Source organism: Nicotiana tomentosiformis, chromosome 6 (assembly GCF_000390325.3).
Source record: "Nicotiana tomentosiformis chromosome 6, ASM39032v3, whole genome shotgun sequence".
Taxonomy (NCBI): domain Eukaryota; kingdom Viridiplantae; phylum Streptophyta; class Magnoliopsida; order Solanales; family Solanaceae; genus Nicotiana; species Nicotiana tomentosiformis.
In genome coordinates, this window is record NC_090817.1 from 83847301 (window position 1) to 83868395 (window position 21095).

The 21095-nt window shown below is 36.6% G+C and overlaps 2 protein-coding genes across 2 annotated transcripts; one reads left to right on the forward strand and one right to left on the reverse strand.

Moving 5' to 3' along the window:
* Nucleotides 1-7172: 7172 nt before the first annotated feature.
* LOC104090307 (uncharacterized) lies at nucleotides 7173-8021 on the reverse strand. Its single transcript, XM_009595373.4, has 3 exons — nucleotides 7844-8021; nucleotides 7554-7716; nucleotides 7173-7420 (listed from the first exon to the last, which is right to left on the reverse strand). The coding sequence occupies exons 1-3, from the start codon at nucleotides 7966-7968 to the stop codon at nucleotides 7292-7294; spliced, it is 417 nt and encodes a 138-aa protein (XP_009593668.1). The 5' UTR covers nucleotides 7969-8021; the 3' UTR covers nucleotides 7173-7291.
* Nucleotides 8022-8928: 907 nt separating this feature from the next.
* On the forward strand, nucleotides 8929-15952 carry LOC104090306 (uncharacterized). The gene is made up of 7 exons (XM_009595372.4): nucleotides 8929-9171; nucleotides 10036-10495; nucleotides 11891-12063; nucleotides 12554-12658; nucleotides 14240-14496; nucleotides 15062-15282; nucleotides 15419-15952. Exons 2-7 carry the CDS (start codon nucleotides 10145-10147, stop codon nucleotides 15782-15784), a joined length of 1473 nt encoding a protein of 490 aa, XP_009593667.1. The 5' UTR covers nucleotides 8929-9171; nucleotides 10036-10144; the 3' UTR covers nucleotides 15785-15952.
* Nucleotides 15953-21095: the final 5143 nt, after the last annotated feature.

The following is a 21095-nucleotide window of genomic DNA, read 5'->3' on the forward strand; positions in this document are numbered from 1 at the left end:
GCGTTAAAACTGATTTTATAATTAATTTATTATATGTTTGGATGGAAGTGTTGATAGTGATAAAAAATAATATATCTGCTATTAATTAGATTAAAATGACTTAATTGTATTTACAAAAAACGTTCAATTCAACTGTTTATATTTTGCAGAAGCATGATTTCTGCTCACGGACTGCATGCCTTTAATCCGGGCGGCCCAATGGTAAAACAAGTCAAGCAATTGCTTGAGGCCCCACATCTGTGGGGGCCGAAATTTCTAATATTAAATAATTGTATGTAATAATTTTTCATTTAAAAATATTTAGTATATCAAAGAAAAAACATATCTTTTCATGAAAAAAATAATTTGGGACCGCTAGAAATATTGGGAATAGGAATAGTTACTTTTGTAATTCACCCTAAAGGCCTTAAAGGCCCTAAACTTTACGTGTGTATTCTTACCTAATTTATACACCATCACCATTATCATATAGCCTACATTACTTTTATAACTTTATTACTTTCTCTTCAAACATTATTTTACTTCAATCTTTTATATTCCTTTTGGCCTCTCTACACTCACAAGTTCATTGTCTCGTAAATCATTCTCTCAAATAAGAGAGCAGAAATCAATTGCCAACACTTTTTTTTCAAGCTTTCCCCATGTTACATCTTTTGTTCTTAAGTATATATTGTCTTTTTATGTATTTATTAGAATTTTAATATATCAACAAGAAAAATATGAATTTGCGTATTTAAGATACCAAAAAAGGAAAGAGTTAAAACTTTAATACTATCCCAAAAAGGAGCTATTGATAAATTTTTAGCGAACTATAAAAATTTTGAATCAGAAAATATGGAAGAATTTATGGTAGGTGAACAAATCACTAATAAAATTGAGCTAGACGATAATGAAATCCAAGAAGAAAAAGAAGTTGGTGAAAAATCTATCATAAATCTTTCAGAAAATTAGGAAATTCTAAGAGAATGAAATAATATCCCAGAACATATATGATCCTAATAAAAAGATCGATTATAAATAAAATATTAATAATTTTGTATCTTAAAAAACAAGAAAAATAAATTTTAAATAAAATTTTACTAAGGCCCCTTGTTGAAGTATGGCTTTAGGCCCCAAATATCATTTGCCCCTTCCTTTAATATTGCAATTCTTCAGTAACATGGTCCCATTTGATACTAGGCAAGCACCTGATATAATATTCCAAAATGTGAGAGAACATGATACCTTTTCTTTCCACCTATTTGTTGAGTATTTAATATATTTGCAATTTTTTCTGTTTTGCAATTTTCTTTTTGTTTTCCACCTGATTTTGGTATCCATTTTGAAGCGTATCTATTTCGAAGCAATTTTAAGACCCAATTTATCCGAATTAGATAGGAAAGCCTCACGTCAACGTTTCCTGTTTGAGTTGATGCAATCCTGTAGATTTCACCCGGCGATAAGTAGTTAAAAGCATACAAGATTGACTGAAAAATTGCATTCTAACGTTGAATACATCAGAAGTCAGTCACTTGATATATATACTGATGCAATGATGCTCAGACTTGAGAAATGGCTAGCCTCTTATTAAGTTAATTGTTCTTTTTTAAACGCGTTACCCATGTAGTGGGTTATGCATATATATATATATATATATATATATATATATATATATATTATCTTACAAGTAAATTTATCATTTATTCTAGACTATTATCTTTTACACCTTGTCATTATAATAAATTGAACTTCAGTCATATTGCAAATTCGTAAAAGATGCTCCACATTTGTCTCTTTTCATGTCTTTCGGTAGTAGGGAGAAGAAGCTCATAACGCCAGAAAAGATATAAGGAAAGGAAAAGCTTTTAGATTGGTTATTCGCATTATAAACAAGAAAGAGCTTTTAAATTAGCCATTCCCATTTTTTTTTAACTAGCTTTCATGCTTTGAAGGTTGGTTCAGAAAATTTTGACATTGCGTCCCACAAGTTTAATTAATTGATGGAAAAAGCAGGCTTCTAATTGATGGAAAAGGGCAATATATATTCTTCCCGAGGCACTAAAAACAACAGAGTTTACTTATATAATCGGAGTACCAAAGTAATTCATCAGGGAAATTAAAGAGGTCGTCCCGTTTTGGAAGGTGCAGGTCTGCAAATTCAATATATATAATTGACGTCGCACGCGACTTATAATTTCTAAAGGTTTCTTGAATTTTAAATTCAACTTTAATTTGTCCATCAAATTATGCAAATATCACCATTTTAAATCAACTATCTATAACTAAGCTCGGATTTGGGGTTCTCAAAGATTTATAAGTTCTACTCCGAAGCTGGGGTTCAGGAGGTAATTTGAACACCACTTTCATGTGCAAGCACTTTGGATTAGAGACCCAAGGAGAACTTTATCCCTTAATCTTAAATCTGTAGATATTAGGACACCTTCGGCCTTGAAGTTCAAAGGCACGACCAAGCATTGCAACTGATAATTCTTGAACAGAAAAAAATAATGACCGCACCTAAGCCTCCAGTGGTAAAGGGGATGCCTTTTAAAGTTTTAACAAAAGGAGAAAAACTATGGAACAACATAAAAAATCTGTTTATTCCGTATTCACTGCAAGCTCTGCAAGTTGTGTGCTACCCCCACTTAAGTGGATGCAAAGGTGAATTATTTGTGTTAGTTCAATTTGGTGATTTGTCATAATTATGGAAAGAGCTTTCTGAATTGTTGATTAAACTAATTTAGGAGAATATTCGAGAGATATTTTTTTAAGACTACGCCATTAATGTGTTCTTGCATATTATCACAGTGCTTCATATTGGGTTATTCTGTAGAGTCTAGATTTAATCGAAAGAGGAATATTGACCTTACGTTTAAACTAATTATCGAGTGAATTCGTGAGAATTATTAGAAGTGAACTCAACCAGAATTAGATCCCGAATAGATATCTTATCCTGCCGCAACCCTTATTTCTCATATTGTTTACAAACCGTTTTAGCTCAACTCTCATTCTCCGTGATCAAGTCTAATTATTAGTAATCTTAATTTAGTAGTTAATTATAGTAGTAATCACCCCAAATCAAGTGTTGATCATCCTGAATAACAAATAAGCCAGAAATTACTCGAATATTGTCTAAATTCAATCTCTGTTGTGACGATATTTTACTATACTATCTTTGACTACGAGCATTAATTTTGTGCTGTGTTTTGCGCTCGTCAATAACGGTAAGCTCTGCATACACACTACTCTTTTCAGACCTCACTTATGAGATTACATTGGGTTTGTTATATTTGCATCAGTCAAATCAGCTAACAACATAATTATCTAAATGTATATAAGGATTATTTGAATGAATTACCTATAATCTCTCCTCGTGCATGGAAAGGCTCTTTGGTCAATTGGTTTTGTGGCTCTTTATAAACTTGTTTTTAATTTTATGACTCTATCTTCTTCTTTTTTACACATGAAAGATTTACTTTTACACGTAAGAGATCTATTTTTTTATACATAAGAGATCTAAAAAGGTCATTTTCTTAATTTTAAAATTGTAAAGGAGCATGGTGTACAAATAGCCCAGGCTTTGTGAATAGTTGTACAAATTATTTATTAAAGTACGGGCAGATTTGAAAATTAGATAATTAATGCATTCTTAGCTTGTTTTAAAAGGTTAAACAGGTACTTAAATGGAACCAAATGGAATAATGTAAAAGATTTTGCTGCATAGAACTTAGAATCCATTTGTGTTAGCTGATTAAAAGTACTTAGCTACTAAGCATCAGAAAAATACATTTATGCGTTAAAACTGATTTTATAATTAAGTTATTATATGTTTGGATGGAAGTGTTGATAGTGATAAAAAATAATATATCTGTTATTAATTAGATTAAAATGACTTAATTGTATTCACAAAAAACATTCAATTCGACTGTTCATATTTTGCAAAAGCGTGATTTCTGCTCACGGACTGCATGCCTTTAATCAGGGGCGGCCCAATGATAAAGCAGCCAAAATTTTTAATATTAAATAATTATATGTAATAATTTTTTATTTAAAAATATTTAGTATATCAAAGAAAAAATATATTTTTTCATGAAAAAAATAATTTGGGACCGCTAGAGATATTGGGAATAAGAATAGTTACTTTTGGAATTCACCTTAAAGGCCCTAAATTTTACGTGTATTCTTACCTCAATTATACACCATCACCATTATCACATAGCCTGCATTACTTTTATCACTTTATTACTCTCTCTTCAAACATTATTTTACTTCAATCTTTTATATTCCTTTTGGCCTCTCTACACTCACAAGTTCATTGTCTCGTAAATCATTCTCTCAAATAAGAGAGCAGAAAGCAATTGCCAACACTTTTTTTTTCAAGCTTTCCCCATGTTACATCTTTTGTTCTTAAGTATATATTGTCTTTTTATTTATTTATTAGAATTTTAATATATCAACAAGAAAAATATGAATTCGCGTATTTAAAACACCAAAAAAGGGAAGAGTTAAAACTTTAATACTATCCCAAAAAGGAGCTATTGATAATTTTTTAGCGAACTATAAAAATTTTGAATCAGAAAATATGGAAGAATTTATGATAGGTGAACAAATCACTAACAAAATTGAGCTAGACGATAATGAAATCCAAGAAGAAAAAGAAGTTGGTGAAAAATCTATCATAAATCTTTCAGAAAATTAGGAAATTCTAAGAGAATGGAATAATATCTTAGAACATATATGATCCTAGTAAAAAGATCGATTATAAATAAAATATTAATAATTTTGTATCTCAAAAAACAAGAAAAATAAATTTTAAATAAAATTTTACTAAATTATTTTTTTTAATACCGAAAATCTAAGGCCCCTTGTTGAAGTATGGCTTTAGGCCCCAAATATCATTGGCCCCTGCCTTTAATATTGCAATTCTTCAGTAACATGGTCCCATTTGATACTAGGCAATAGGGGTGTTCAAAACCGAACCGAAATCGAAAACTGAACCGAAATCGAAACCGAAGTTTAATGGCTTATTGGTGTCGGTTTAACGGACGGGGAACGGATTGAATTTTTTTATTAACGGCTTATCGGCTTGGGGGCGGATTATTTAATTTTCTTAATGGATAATCCGTTAACCCGTTAAGAATATATATATATATATATATATATATATATATATATATATATATATATATATATATATATATATAATTTAATTTTATCCATATATATATATATATATTAAATAATCAAAAACCCTTCTTCCACCTCCAGTACTCTATCTATTACTAATTTACTATTAGACATTTAGTTATAATTTACTATTCCAGTTAGTTACTATTAGATAATTTTGATGTCATGTGTTATACCCAGTATTCTCTTCCATTTCTTCTGATAGTTATAAGTTGTTAATAGGCTCATCCCTAGAGCTGATTCTACTGGGAAATACGCTGGAATGTAGCTCTATATTTCTTCTATTTAGCTCTCTTCTTAGGTGACATATTCTATAGACTGGAATGTAGTCTGCTGAGCATAGAAATTTTATTTTGAGTCACAGCGGTCAGCAAACAATCCGATAAACCGCCCGATAACTGCCCGATAAGAGCTAAACCGATATCAATCCGCCCGATATCTTATCGGGTGGCTAGCGGATTATACATTTAAAAGCCGATAACCGATAAACCAAACCGTTAAGAGTAAATAACCGCCCAATCCGCCCGATAAGCGGCCCTACTAGGCAAGCACCTGATATAATATTCCAAATGTGAGAGAACATGATACCTTTTCTTTCCACCTATTTGTTGAGTATTTAATATATTTGCAATTCTTTCTGTTTTGCAATTTATTTTTGTTGTTTTCCACCTGATTTTGGTATCCATTTTGAAGCGTATCTATTTCGAAGCAATTTTAAGACCCAATTTATCCGAATTAGATAGGAAAGCCTCACGTCAACGTTTCCTGTTTGAGTTGATGCAATCCTGTAGATTTCACCGGGCGATAAGTAGTTAAAAGCATACAAGATTGACTGAAAAATTGCATTCTAACGTTGAATACATCAGAAGTCAGTCACTTGATATATATACTGATGCAATGATGCTCAGACTTGAGAAATGGCTAGCCTCTTATTAAGTTAATTGTTCTTTTTTAAACGCGTTACCCATGTAGTGGGTTATGCATATATATATATATATATATATATATATATATATATATATATATATTATCTTACAAGTAAATTTATCATTTATTCTAGACTATTATCTTTTACACCTTGTCATTATAATAAATTGAACTTCAGTCATATTGCAAATTCGTAAAAGATGCTCCACATTTGTCTCTTTTCATGTCTTTCGGTAGTAGGGAGAAGAAGCTCATAACGCCAGAAAAGATATAAGGAAAGGAAAAGCTTTTAGATTGGTTATTCGCATTATAAACAAGAAAGAGCTTTTAAATTAGCCATTCCCATTTTTTTTAACTAGCTTTCATGCTTTGTAGGTTGGTTCAGAAAATTTTGACATTGCGTCCCACAAGTTTAATTAATTGATGGAAAAAGCAGGCTTCTAATTGATGGAAAAGGGCAATATATATTCTTCCCGAGGCACTAAAAACAACGGAGTTTAGTTATATAATCGGAGTACCAAAGTAATTCATCATGAAAATTAAAGAGGTCGTCCCGTTTTGGAAGGTGCAGGTCTGCAAATTCAATATATATAATTGACGTCGCACGCGACTTATAATTTCTAAAGGTTTCTTGAATTTTAAATTCAACTTTGTCCATCAAATTATGCAAATATCACCATTTTAAATCAACTATCTATGACTAAGCTCGGATTTGGGGTTCTTAAAGATTTATAAGTTCTACTCCGAAGCTGGGGTTCAGGAGGTAATTTGAACACCACTTTCATGTGCAAGCACTTTGGATTAGAGACCCAAGGAGAACTTTATCCCTTAATCTTAAATCTGTAGATATTAGGACACCTTCGGCCTTGAAGTTCAAAGGCACGACCAAGCATTGTAACTGATAATTCTTGAACAGAAAAAAAATAATGACCGCACCCGCACCTAAGCCTCCAGTGGTAAAGGGGATGCCTTTTAAAGTTTTAACAAAAGGAGAAAAACTATGGAACAACATAAAAATTCTGCTTAGTCTATACGATCCAAATGCCTTTTAAAGTTTTAACAAAAGGAGAAAAACTATGGAACAACATAAAAAATCTGTTTATTCCGTATTCTCTACACAGTGAGGATACAATTTATTCCACAACTAAATTAACACGGCTAAAAGTATTCCTAATATCGTTGATGAGCAGAAATGCGACTATTTAGGATCGACGTGGCTTCCCATTCTAACGATGTTACCATCAAGATCTCGTACATATCCAACTTTCTGTCCCCATTTCTTCTCCTCAGGCTCGCTCACCGCAACTGCCCCATTTTCCACTGCCCTCTGGATTGACATTAATTAATCCACAAAAACAACACGTAAAATTAAATCAACGGTCCCAATTACAAGTTTACTTGATTGGAGCTATCATATTGAAAGGTGAAAAAGAGAAATTGGTGAGTAGCTATATGAGTACCTTGTAGGCAGCATCGATGTCTACATAATCAAAGCAAAGTTCAACGGGTTGTCTATCGTCCCTGGAATGAGGAGTCTGGACCTGACCCGTTAAGTCATCTGTCTCGTGCTGATGGATAGGCGTGAATGCTATTGTGGTAGCTCCACTCTCCAATTCTCCCCATCTACAAATTAGTCAAATTACAAAGATAACATAAATAAGTACTCTTTAATTACCACGACACTGTATACACCTTAGAAATTTATTTAAAAATAAAACAAACGGAGGATATATAGAGATTGACAACGTACTTGCGATTATCGTCTAAGCGGCGAACGTTGTAGCCAAAGGCTTTAGCATAAAAAGCGACAGATTTTGCAACGTCTTTAACATACACCACTGTATATGCATATGCTGGCCCCAAGTTTGATGCCATTCTTTCTTTCTTTCTTTTTTCCTCACTTTTAATTACCTTCTTTTTAGAAGTAGATCCGTTATTGGCTGCATTTATATGTTGCCAAAACAACATATGATACAACACACGTGTAATTGGAGCTCAAAGGCGCAGCACACGTGTACATTATGCATGAGTTGAACAGGCTATGTGTTGACCACGTCACTCTTCTGTGATCTCATCTCCCCCATGAATTGCTGATTAATTTCGTCATTATCTGTGGTCAGCGTAAAAATTATTTATTCAATTAAATTAAATCAATATAAATTAGTAACAGATAATGAGATGTTCAGAGTCTAGATTCTATACCCCTAACTTCTGAAAAATATTTAGATGTCACTTATAAAATAAATTATTGTAAATTTTGTGATATAATTTAAATCATATTAATTTATTATAAGGAACCTGTTATCACTTATTGAACTACATTAGTTACGTCAACAAATATTTAGACAGTTAATATGTTTAAAAGTTAAATCGTTTGTTTGATTAAGCTCAAACTGGCTAACAGATCTTGTTTGAGACGGCTGTCCAGTTTGGGCCAAATAGCCAAATCCAAGCCCTTCAGTTTCCACACCGTGTAACGTGGCATATCATGCTTTTGGTTAATGCTTAGTACATCTTAAAGAACGTAACCATTAATTGCCTTGATTAAGGCACCAGAAAATATACAAATTCATTTTGAGACTACTCGATATATGATTAACCGTTGGAAAAATAAAGAAAAATATGATTAACCAAAGAAAAATAAAAAATAATCAGAAATTTTTTAATAAAATTATTATATATTTAACAAACTATAAATTTAAGAGATGTTTTCATAAAACAAAAAATCGACACAAACCGATTCGCAAACTCTACAACCATAAGATTTAATGAACTTCACGTGGTCGGGAGTCGGGACTCCTATCACTGCAGTAACCTACTGTCAGTCTCTTTTTCCAATTTTCTGTTGTCTTTTTATTAGTCCCATTTACTCCCAAAAATAACAGCAAAGACGAATCGAATATATAAAAATAACATCAAAATAGTCAAACACTCCCGGAAAAAGCTCTTTATTTTTTTTTTGTCTCTCCTATTTTATGAACTGAGGGGAAACTGAACGGAGAAGCGGAAAATTGATTTTCTCTAAACGATCGTCAAAATTGAGATCCAGATATCGAATTCTCTGCCTATGTCTTAGAGGTAATGGTTCTTGTAGTGCGATCGAATCAATTATACTCGATAATTTGTTCTGCTTTTAATCCTGTCTCCAATGAAATGATTTTGATCTCTCAGTTAACGAATTAGTCGGTGACGTGAATATGATGTTTGAACATTGTCTCATCTCATGCTTGTCAACTTGATTATGGGCATAAGAAGATCGAGTTATAGATAATTTGACGTGCAATCAGCTGCATCTGCCATAAACTTCATATGTGAATTTGCCTTCATTTGATTTTGTACAACTACATTGTAATTTATCAGAAAGTGAAGGGACTCTTTGACCGTGAGCTGCTGGAAACTGGATTGCAGTAATATTAGTGATTTTGTGATCATAACAGCTAGAACTAGTGTGAAATGAGCTTAAATAGAGAGGATTCATATTTCATATGGTGGGAACAGTTATCCAGTACCTGTGCTGGTGGGAGGTTGCCGGACCAGGTGGAATAGTCACACTGGCCCGCACACCCGCATCATAAAAAATAAATATAGAGAAAGGATTCATATAAGTGATCCGAACTAGTTTGGATTGAGGCTTAGTTGCTTCATAGATTGATTGATTGGACATGAAGCACTAGCAAAATTTCCTTTACATTAACAGGATGGTCTATTTCCAAAAAGTTTTATGAGCTGAACAAAACTGTTGGAAAATCTTTAAACCAGAACTGAAGTGGTCTTTCCATTTTATGTACTTTTGATGCTTACCAAAAGCTAAGTTAACTATAGTTATAAGTTACTTGTTTGTAGGACTTTAGCTGTTGTATTGGTGGCCTTGGTTTGGATTTAGAATTCTCACCACTGTGATATTCTTGGGTAACTTTGTCATCCATTTCTGTTTCATTACAGGGCTACATTTGATAACGGATGGGCTCTATTTCAAAAGTTTAAGCAACGTTATTTTCCCATATTTAGCATTTGTTCCTCCAGCTGGTGTGCCATCTCTCATCAAGTGCTTATGGAAGACTCCTTCTATAATCCCACTCCTGGAAATGGGACAAAGTCTGCAGTGACAGCTGCTGTCACTAAAAATGAATCTAAATGGCACTCCACTGCTTCTGGCTCAAAGTCTTTTGCAAATATAAGACAGATTGATCTGATAAAATATGGGAAGCAGAGAAGGGGGAGTGGCAATCAGTTAGTTTTCTTTCTGGTTAAAGTTGCTGCTTTGGAGACTGTGCGGAGGATCTCGCGGTCCAAATGTCCATTCGTATGGTCTGGCCTGCAAGCTCTGCAAGTTGTGTGCTACCCCCCACTTAAGTGGATGCAAAGGTGGAATCCTTTTAGGGTTCTGGTTGAAGGCATGCAGGTTTGTATGCAGTTATCCAATTCAGAAGAACTAATATTGTGTCTCGTGAACTCCTCTAGGTGCATTCAGTCATTAATCGCAGGCATATTTTTTTTGAATAATATACTTTTATCTATATCTTAAGGACCAGCTGCTTTTGGAAAATGTTGTCTTGAACATCAATAGGCGCATCGTTTTTGCATAACTACAAAAGAAGTATATGATCCGATATACCTGATATAAGGGGCATGTCTAGTGCTGATTTTCATTTGTGGGATTATACACCAAGTCAAGGAGAAAGAACCTAAGAAACAATAGAGTTATATGTGTATCAGATTTATGCTTGTAAAACATATTAAATCCTTTTGAATTATAATTAAAATCAACGATTAACTCTCTTATGAACTGGACTATTCTATAGATATTTGTTGGTCTATTGTATATGTTTTATTTGCTGGAAAACAAGGACTAACCAAGCATGGATGTATTTTACGATGGAATGTTAACTGTAGCGAATTGCAGGTAGCAGTAGTCTTTATATGACGTAATACAGTAGCCAATTGGAATGCTAATTTAGCACTTAAAAAATGCCCTTTGAGGCCCTTTTATGTTTTTAAGAATCAAGTTTTCCATTTCCTTAGAAAGTTCAATGTCACGAACAAGGGCTTCTTCCCTTGTTATTGAATCCATGAACCCATTGCACAGCAATCCTCTTCCATGTGAAGTTGAACTACAAGCCCCCCCCCAAAAAAAAAAAAGCCCCACTTAATGCTTATATAATCAGAGCATGAGCATATAGCGTACCTGCATTTATTATGCAACAGCTTATTTGCAAGCAGAAGGAATATCTTTATGTAGCCTCACAAGCTTGTCTAAGTTTTTGTTTATTTTTATTTTCCCTTTTTTAAAATAATATCAAGAGGAAGTCCTTATGCTCATGTGAAGCCTACAGAACACTTTTAGTTTTGCAGTTTGGCCCTCTGTAGCTCTCTACCTCGTCAAACCAATGACTACATCTATGTGTAGTTTCTTTCGCTATATGCTATCTGATTTAATTTATACAAGAAAATATGCTACGAAAATAAAACAGAATAAATAGCATATCCTGAAATTAACATGGTTCTTATAGTTATCCATCCATTGTAACTTAAAGAGTCTTGAGCCGAGGGTCTTTCGGAAATAGCCTCTCTACCCCTCCGGGGTAGGGGTAAGGTCTGCGTACACTCTACCCTCCCCAGACCCCACTTGTGGGATTTACTGGGTTGTTGTTGTAATTTCATGTGTTTTGCGTCTGTGATTTTCCTGCTCAATTTGGGAATGTGACTGTCATTGTTACATGCTCTAGACGTATGCCTTTGAGATATCATGCATTGGATGTTGCACAATTACAGACTTACAGTATGTCTTTGTGGTTAGATGCTATCGCGGCCACTGCTGGTGCTCTCTATCGCTACAGCTTTTTCTGATCATTCAGAATTCAATAATGATACCTCAGATAACACTCAAGTTTCCCGGGACACCAATGCTGTGCATTCTGATTCAGAATCTCAGCTAGAATTCTCGTCTGAGCAATCTATCCCAAGTGAAAGGTACAACCTTGATATACTGCTCTAAGTGTAATGAAGTAATGAACAATTACTACCGGTTATGTCTCAATCTATATATGCAAAAGATATAATCAAACCTGAAGCAGGATCTGGCCAATCCAGTAAACAAATGCTGAACTGTAATTGTAGCACCATAGAAATCATTAAGTGATAAATGATAACTAATACATATACACAGGCCATCTTTTTCTTGCTTTCTTATGTTGGAAATAGAAGGTAGCTCTCATATGTTAATGATATACAAGGTGTATTCATATAATGTGCTAGAACTTCATTCCAACTTTTAGGCTGTAACTTGAGATTTAGCATGTGATGTCTCAAATTACTTGCTTCCTCTTCAATTGCATCTGGATTTATTTCCTAAATGGTAAATCATTGTTGGATTTATCCCTGTACATCTAAGCCAGCTCAGAGCAAGGTTTTGAGACTGAATTGGTGATTGATGAGTTATACGACTTCCATGCTTTTGCAGGGTTGGCAATGAAGTTTCTCAAAGTCCGTCTTCCACAAGTTCTGCAAGCTGGTTGCTTCTGCTTTACAAAGATCTGGAAAAGCAAGGAATTCGTTTGCCAGAGAGGTATCTTTTTGACAAAATCAAACTACAAGAGAACTTTTTTTGAATATTGTGAGTTGGATGTGCAAGTACAAGAATTGTGCCACTCCATAACTAGTCTTAAATTAATGTAGAGGCTACCAGTTTAACTGTAAAGATGTCTTAAGACGTATCAGAAAATGGAGAGAGTTTCTGCTCAAGCTTCTCTAGATATTTGTTGAGCATGATTGTCTATACCGGTTCTAGTGATAAAGCATCCAACCCAAGAGTGACTACTTGGTCTCTCTTGATGTCCAACCTATACCCGTTATTATTTATTTTTTTGCTAGTTAGGTTTGCCTAAGATCAACTTTCATACAGACGATTGAACAGCTTTCTCTCCCTAGTGCATAGATCCTTCTGTATGCTTCTGGTTTACTTTTTCTAAAGTAGCTCTCTCACTAACGCATAGATCTTTCTGCATGGTTTACGGTATACTATTTCTGAAATAGCTTTCTCTCACTGGACACAGTTCTTTTGCCGAGATATACTAGCCTACTTGAACCTGTGATCACATTGTTTGTTTTGTTGCCAAATGCATAGACATTGAAATGACACCTACCTCAAATTATTTTAACCTTCATGTTTGACAGCATTTCATTGGATAACCTGTTTGCTAAAAACCGGTTGATCACCGATCAAACATGGATACTACACACATCTTGTCATTATCTATGTAGTTTCACTGTACCAGGTATGTCATTATTGTCATGATGTCATCACAGATGGGCACTTTTATGTTGAATATGCCTTGTGTCAAAGAAGTCAAGAATTGAAGAACATTTGAGTATCTCTTCTTTAACATCCTTATTACCACTAACTACTGATATCTTGCTGCTAATAGTTTACTAGAAGAAATGGCCCTGAAAGGGTTCTAAAATTGTGCCGTTGTAGAAGATTCTGCTGCCTCCAATTCTGACTCGTACATAATCTGGATCTTACTATTTTTTATGGCCTCCAGTAAGTTCAAGAAAAGATAATTTGGATCTGGACAGGCCTTAACTACCTGCTTTGGAATATTAGTTTCAGCCTATGTCACCCAAACATGTTTTATTTCTGCAGCTGTAGCGCACACATTTTTTGGACAGTTCATAGCGCAGAAAATGCTTTGCAATCACTTTTTTCGTCCATTCAGCTTGATCCCAAATGCCAACCACCATGACATAGAGTTTAAGCTTCGATCTTTTTCTGATTAAAATCAAATAAAGGTAGAAATTTGATGTAGTTGTGTAGACAATGAATCCCGATGGCAGTTTAACTTTTGTTTTACTCCCGCAAGGTACTTGAATTGTTGTGAAGAACAGTTATTGACTAGTGTTCTATCATGATTTTGTTTCATTCTGCAGGTTTACTTGTCGTCTTCTTTGTCCTCATATGATATGAGCTTTTATTTCTCATTCCCTTCAATTGTCAGGTTGATCCAAAAGCTCCTGATGCTTTTGTTTCATTCAAAAACTTCTCAAGCGGTGCATATACATGCCACTAAAAATTTGCCGCACATAGATATGTTTCAAATTTATTGGTTTCTCTTCTTGCAGTGAACATGACACAATAGTATTTATGCAGAGTTGATGAAGAGGAACTCCACCGATTTTTTACGGCTGCAGATGGAGATTTTACTCGCTTACTTTCTTCAGTGAAGAAGACAATTCGCTGGAGGGAGACTTACAGAATTCTTTCCAGACAAGAACTTGAAGTGTGGTCAAATATGGTCTTTTGGCATGGATTTGATATGCAGCATCGGCCCTGCCTCATTGTCCGTCTTGGCTTAGCATGCATCAGCTTGCCATCTCGTGACAGACCTTGTTTTGCTCAAGCAGTTGGTATGCTCTTCCACTTGTACAGTTAGTATCTGACAAAGTTTTTAATGATTCCCTTTTTACTTTAGTTAGATGTATAACTTTTTGAAGTTTCCATTCTGATTTCCATTTATCAACCTAAGAATAGGAAAATGTCACTTTGTTTTCAGCAGTTGAATAACTTTGATGTTCCTCTGTCAGCTGTTTATGTTGAATATACGCATTCCTTTTGCATATTTACGTCAGTTGGAAACAAAACAATAATGGAGGTACTTTTCATCTATTACTGCTCAAGACTGGGGGCTGCAGTACTTAGCACATGTTTGTCAAAATAATAAACTCCATTGTAAGAACTTAAACCAAGAAGTTCATGACGGTTATCTTCTGCTATAAATAAATCATGACAAAAATAGTCAGGCAAAGTAGGAGTTACACCTATCAAGTTGGATAAAAGTTTAGGCTTTTAATCATTCAACTTAAAATGTTGGCTCCTCTACTCAGCTAGTTCATAGCTAAACTGATTTAAGGTCTTGTCAAAAATTTCTCTAAATAGGCAAATTATTAAACAACGGATATTTTCTTTATGAAGTGTCTCAGGTGGAGCATGGGGTGGTTCATTTGGTGAACCCTCAAAATTCTCAAATTACTGTTTTGGTAGACTGTGAAGGACTATCTCCATTGAGACTTCCCATGCAAATGCTGAGATCCTGTTCTACTCTTTTGCAAGATCACTTCCCCAACCGTCTAGGCTGCTTATTCATTATACGCCTTCCACCCATTGTTCGAGTTGTGGCACAAACTTTTGTGCAAGTAAGCTTTACACTCTAATTATTATTTTGTTCACTTTCCTGCTTCACTATTGGAACTCAGGCCAACTTGATCTGCATAGATGATAGAACTCCTTTTCTGGAAACTCTAATGTAACTACTCTTGCGCAAACAAACAGGTTTTCAAACCGGTCACTCGGCAAAAACTGAGATTTGAAGGGGGAATGTACCAAAGGGTTCTTTCCGAGTTTCTGCAAACACTTCCGTCTTATCTTGGTGGGCAGTGCACATGCTCAAGATGTGGTAGCTTTAGCGTTAGCGAGATGCGTAAGACTCGCATTTATGACCATCAAGGAATGGTGACAACAGAATCTATTAACGATCCTCTGGATTTAACATTACCTAATTCAGGTGAACGGACTGAAATTCCGTCGAATTATACCTGTGACCAGGTCTTAAGAAAGGCTGTGGTAGGTGTCCTTTTATTCTGGGTTTTTGTTGCTTTAATTGCTGGAGTATATGATCCAGAATGTCGTCCCATTTGACCTCCTTGAGCTATATTACATTCTTGTACTTGTCATTGCAAATCATTTCTTCTTGAAAATAGAGTATTGGCGACAGTGTTGTGGCAATTACCTGTCAACATATCTAGTAGAGTTGTGTACTGGAATGGGATGTTTTGGTTCTTGTTCAGTGCAATATTCTTATACGTCTCATAGTTCACTTGGTTTAAGCATTGCCAAGTTTGCTGGGATGAGTCATTTGGCTAGATTTTCTATACACGATAGTTCCATCATTTGTTTGAATTAGCTGCGCATGGATGATATGTTGAAGTGGAGGGCACGCGTCTTTTACGTAAGCTCACACAATTTATATAGTCTAATCATTTTCCCTCTTGAAAGTAGCATCATAAATCTATGAATAACCTGATTTAGAGAATTTGTTTCCTACCTATAAAAATATATTGATAGGCTATTTTATGAGAAATACACGATATATACTATTGCCAAAGAAATTCAAAGCGGCATTTAAAGTACTAGTCCCGTATCAATAAGAACGAACTTTTTGAAAATAATATCAATAATACTCAAAAGATGTGATTGAATTATAAAATAAAATAACAAAAAGGAAATTGATAAATTGATAAATGTTGGTCATGTTTAGAAATTTGAATTTACTCCAATGGTTCTTCGCCTAGTTTGCTCCTATTATTTAATTTTATCAAATAAGTTCCTATCTTTCGTCATTTAGCTCTATTCTTTTATCTTTTAAGTTCTTGTCATTCCAAATAAAATTTATATAAGGATTCACGGTGTTTAAATTCAAACAGAAAATTTATAGTTGATAGTATTGTTTTCCGGTTTATTGTGTAAATTGCACAACTGAATAATTAGAACTGGTCAAGTTGAAAAGAAATTCCTGAAAAATCAAAAGAAATTAACAACAATTAACAATTGTAAATATTGAATACTGTTTACCCGAAAAATTGGATAACGTTAGATTTAGATATGGTTCTAAGGGTATGCAAATTTCTTTGATACAAAATGACGATACATGTATTTTTTGCTATGAAATGGGAAAATGATGGACGGGAAGACTGAAAAATATTAAAAGAACAAGCACAATGAAATCTTAATCTCCCTGCCCTATTGCAGTCTATCTCCCTTTTTATAGTAGAGGGTCACTACTTTATTTGTAACAACCTAAAATAATACATATAGTGGAGAACCCATGACGGTTTGTCTCTCCCTTGATTCGCGCCAAGATTCTCTCCCTTGGTGCGATTGTAACGACTCTTGACTGCGAGCTTGGCACTGACTCAAGCTTGGTGCTAGATCGAATCCCCAGTCTTAGTTCGAGCTCGGTTCCGCCTTGGAGCATCGATATTCGGGTCCTGTGTCGGTCGTCGTTACCCCGTAGTCCGATTCGGACGCAGGCTCGATAATGATATCGAGTTTTGCGGTTGATTGGTCTTATAGCTCGAAGCTCGACGTCTCTACTTCAGAATTCGTCCGAGCTCGCCATACGGATACCCTTCGATTGAAACGCCATTGTCTCGACCGGTCTTTATGACTGAGAATCGGTTTTGACCGTACACGGATAGTCCCCTCATTTCTCGGAAAGGATGTGGCGAGGAACGATATGATTTCTCTACGGCTCGATCAAATTTATGCCGACGTTTCTATCGAACCCGATCTCGACGTATGTGATGGCTGTCCCATCGGCTCGGTTTTATCGAGGCATTTAATGTGTGTCAGACGGTGGTCGGCCACCGCTGATAACGAACCGTCAGGCCTTAGTCTATAAATAATCTTTCCACACAACTTTTACCATTTTTGCGCCTTCTCTTCTTCCAGACTTTCTTATTTATCCTCTCTACTTTGCTTCTACGGGGCCGTTCATACCAGAATTTTGGTGCTGCCTATTTCTTCCTTTGCACTCTTTCCTTTCATATCAATGGCGAAAACTTCCAAAACTGTACCTCAGAAGGAAAAAGCCTCTTCCTCACGGCCATCTGATGATAAGGCGCCGGTGGAGCCGTCAGTTCATGACTATGTTCCTGGCCCATGCATTTTGAAAACCGATTTTAAGGTGGAGAACCCTTCCTCCGTTCCGGGTCAATGTGAACACGTATCGATGTATACATGCTCTATAACGGAGGATCACCTCGAGGCCGTCCGAAAAGACTGCAACTGGGGTTCTGAGGTCCTGCTGCAAATTCCGTCTTCCGATGAGGATATTACCACTTACGTGGAGGGATTTTTAAGTGTTTATACTTATTCCTTCACACTGGGACCCGTCTACTCGGTGATTATTGATTTCTGCAAAAGGTATCAAGTCACCCTTGGCCAAATCCATGCCTCTTTATGGCATATAGTGATCTTATTGCGCTTCTTCTCTATCAAAGCCGGAGGGTTGGATTTTTCTCTGAACCATCTCATTCGACTGTATCGGCCTCAGATCTTTCGAGGACTAATCAGACTTCATCGTCGGGCATCGAAGGCATTGATGTTGAGCATCGATGAAGACAAGGAACGAGGTTGGATGGATCATTATATCTAAGTGAGGACCCGTGATCTCATTTCGGAGGAGAAGATGTCGTTCCCTGAAGAATGAAATTTTGACCGTAAGTGATTTTTTTGTTCACTTTTCAGGTGCTTTCCTGATTTTTTCTGATGTCCTTCCCTGATGTTCAGCTGCCCCTTGGATGCCACAAGCGGTGTCCGACCTCGAGGACTGGGTTCGGAAGTTGGCCTCGACCTCCTCTTACGCCGAGCGCGCTTGGCGTGATTTGGCAAAAGGCAGATGAGAGGCCAAGAACCATGGTGATGTTTGCTTCTTATTTTCTTCGAAGTATTTTTTCCGTTCTATTTGTTACCGATTTCCTCTTATGCAGGTGTAACCAGGGATGCCGCTTTGAGGCCTTCGAGCGGCGAGGAAAAAAATAAGTCCCTGGTCCCTAAACAGGGGGAGGATAAGAAGCGAAAATCTTCCTCTCGGTCAGAGGACCCCAAGCCCAAAACTCGCAGGGTGAAGAGAAAAACAATTGCCCTTTCGATTGACTTGGTCCAACGACTGAGAGAAGAAGAAGAAGAAAATAGCTCCTCGGCTTTGGTAGTTCGATCTATGGAGGCCATCGAGGTTGCCAGAGCTCCCGAGCTGATGGCGGTTGTACCTGTCGGGGTTGTTCCCGAAGACCAGAATCTCGACCGGAGTACTCCGAGCGATTTGCTCGGGGCTATGACAATGGGTGATTCACCTTCTCTTCCACCTTTTTCTGAGGAGGCGCTGAAGGAAGCTCGAGAATTGAAGACTCCCGATATCGGCGCAGGCTTTGGTTCAGGGGATCCTTTCAGGGATTGTTTTACTGGAGTCGACGATGGCTCCGATATCGGTGACGCTTCTCTTTTATTGGAGGAGGCTCAGCGTTTCATTACTCGGGTAATGATTCTTCCATACTTCGTTTATTTGTTCTTTTCCATACTTGACTCGTGTTTCTTACTGTGCAGGCCATTAGTAGGTTTCGAGTCAATCTTAGCCAGTGTGAGGCCGAGCTCCGGAAGGTCTCAGGTGAGAGAGATGCCCTGCGGCTTCTTTGCAGCCAAAAAGACCGCTATAAAGGACCTCCAAGCGGATTTGGCTAAGGTCCGTGAAGAAGGGGTCGAGCTCGATAAGAAGGTGAGCCTCATTCTGTTAAAGTATGGGTCTGACTCAACCATGGAAGTTAACCCTTCGTTGTCTCAGTTGCAGCAGAAGATCGAAAAGATCGGGTTACTTCAAGAAGAAGTCGATCAAATCCGAGCTGAATGCAATCGGTGGAAAGAGACCCTCGACCGCCTGGCAGCGGAAAAAGAGACCATTTTGACAAAATTATTATCGGCCGACGTTCAACTTTGAAGTGTCAAGCAAAAGGGGTCGGTTCAAGCTAAGAAGATTGAGGAGCTTGAAATACGACTTGATGAGGCTAAGGCGGAGGTTGAGTCGTCGAAAGTCTTGGTGGATAAGTCCATTGCTGTATATCGGGCTAATGCTGAGGCTGCTCAGATGGAGGCCCGGGCAGCGACGAAGGTCGCTGATACTCGAGCTCATTGGGTTGCCGAACTTGCTAAGTGTAGGTCTCGGAGGGAGACCCTCGAGAAGATAGACGCTCGAGGTTTCGACCTTACCGAAGAGGTGAAAAAGGCAAAATAGCTCGAAGCGGAAGCTGAAGCCTTGGCTTCTGATGACGATAATGATGAATGCGGATCCGAGGACAGGGAAGAGCTCGACCAGGAAGCTTAGTTTCGAATTCTTCATGTTTGTACATTAATCTTGTAGGCAATTTTCGTATATATATGTATAATCAGGTCGACTTGTTTTTGTTCTGTGAAAACTTTTAATCGAATGTTGACCTTGTAGTCTCTCTGATCGATCAGGTTTGTAGCCCATGAGTTTGCTTGTTGAGTCGATGATTCACACTTTGAAGAAACATAATCTGTAGATGTAAAAAGTAGCTTATTAGCCATTGAGTGAATGTTTGGAACTTGAAATATTGTAGCTCGTAGGCATAATGGTCGAGTGCGTGCTTGCTCGAACTCAGAATAATAGTAGCCCGTAGGCTTAATAGTTAAGTGAATGTTTCGAACTCGAAATTTAAGTGGCCTGTAGGCTTAAATGGTAGAGTGAGTGCTTTGCTCGAACTCAGAATAACAGTAGCCCGTAGGCTTAGTCGAGTGAATGTTTCGAACTCGAAATGTAAGTAGCCCGTAGGCTTAAATGGTAGAGTGAGTGCTTCGCTCGAACTCAGAATAATAGTAGCCCGTAGGCTTAATAGTCGAGTGAATGTTTCGAACTCAAAATGTAAGTAGCCCGTAGGCTTAAATGGTAGAGTGAGTGCTTCGCTCGAACTCAGAATAATAGTAGCCCGTAGTCTTAATAGTCAAGTGAATGTTTCGAACTCGAAATGTAAGTAGCCCGTAGGCTTAAATGGTAGAGTGAGTGCTTCGCTCGAACTCAGAATAATAGTAGCCCGTAGGCTTAATAGTCAAGTGAATGTTTCGAACTCAAAATGTAAGTAGCCCGTAGGCTTAAATGGTAGAGTGAGTGCTTCGCTCAAACTCAGAATAATAGTAGCCCGTAGGCTTAATAGTCGAGTGAATGTTTCGAACTCGAAATGTAAATAGCCCGTAGGCTTAAATGGTAGAGTGAGTGCTTCGCTCGAACTCAGAATAATAGTAGCCCGTAGGCTTAATAGTCGAGTGAATGTTTCGAACTCGAAATGTAAGTAGCCCATAGGATTAAATGGTAGAGTGAGTGCTTCACTCGAACTCAGAATAATAGTAGCCCGTAGGCTTAATAGTCGAGTGAATATTTCGA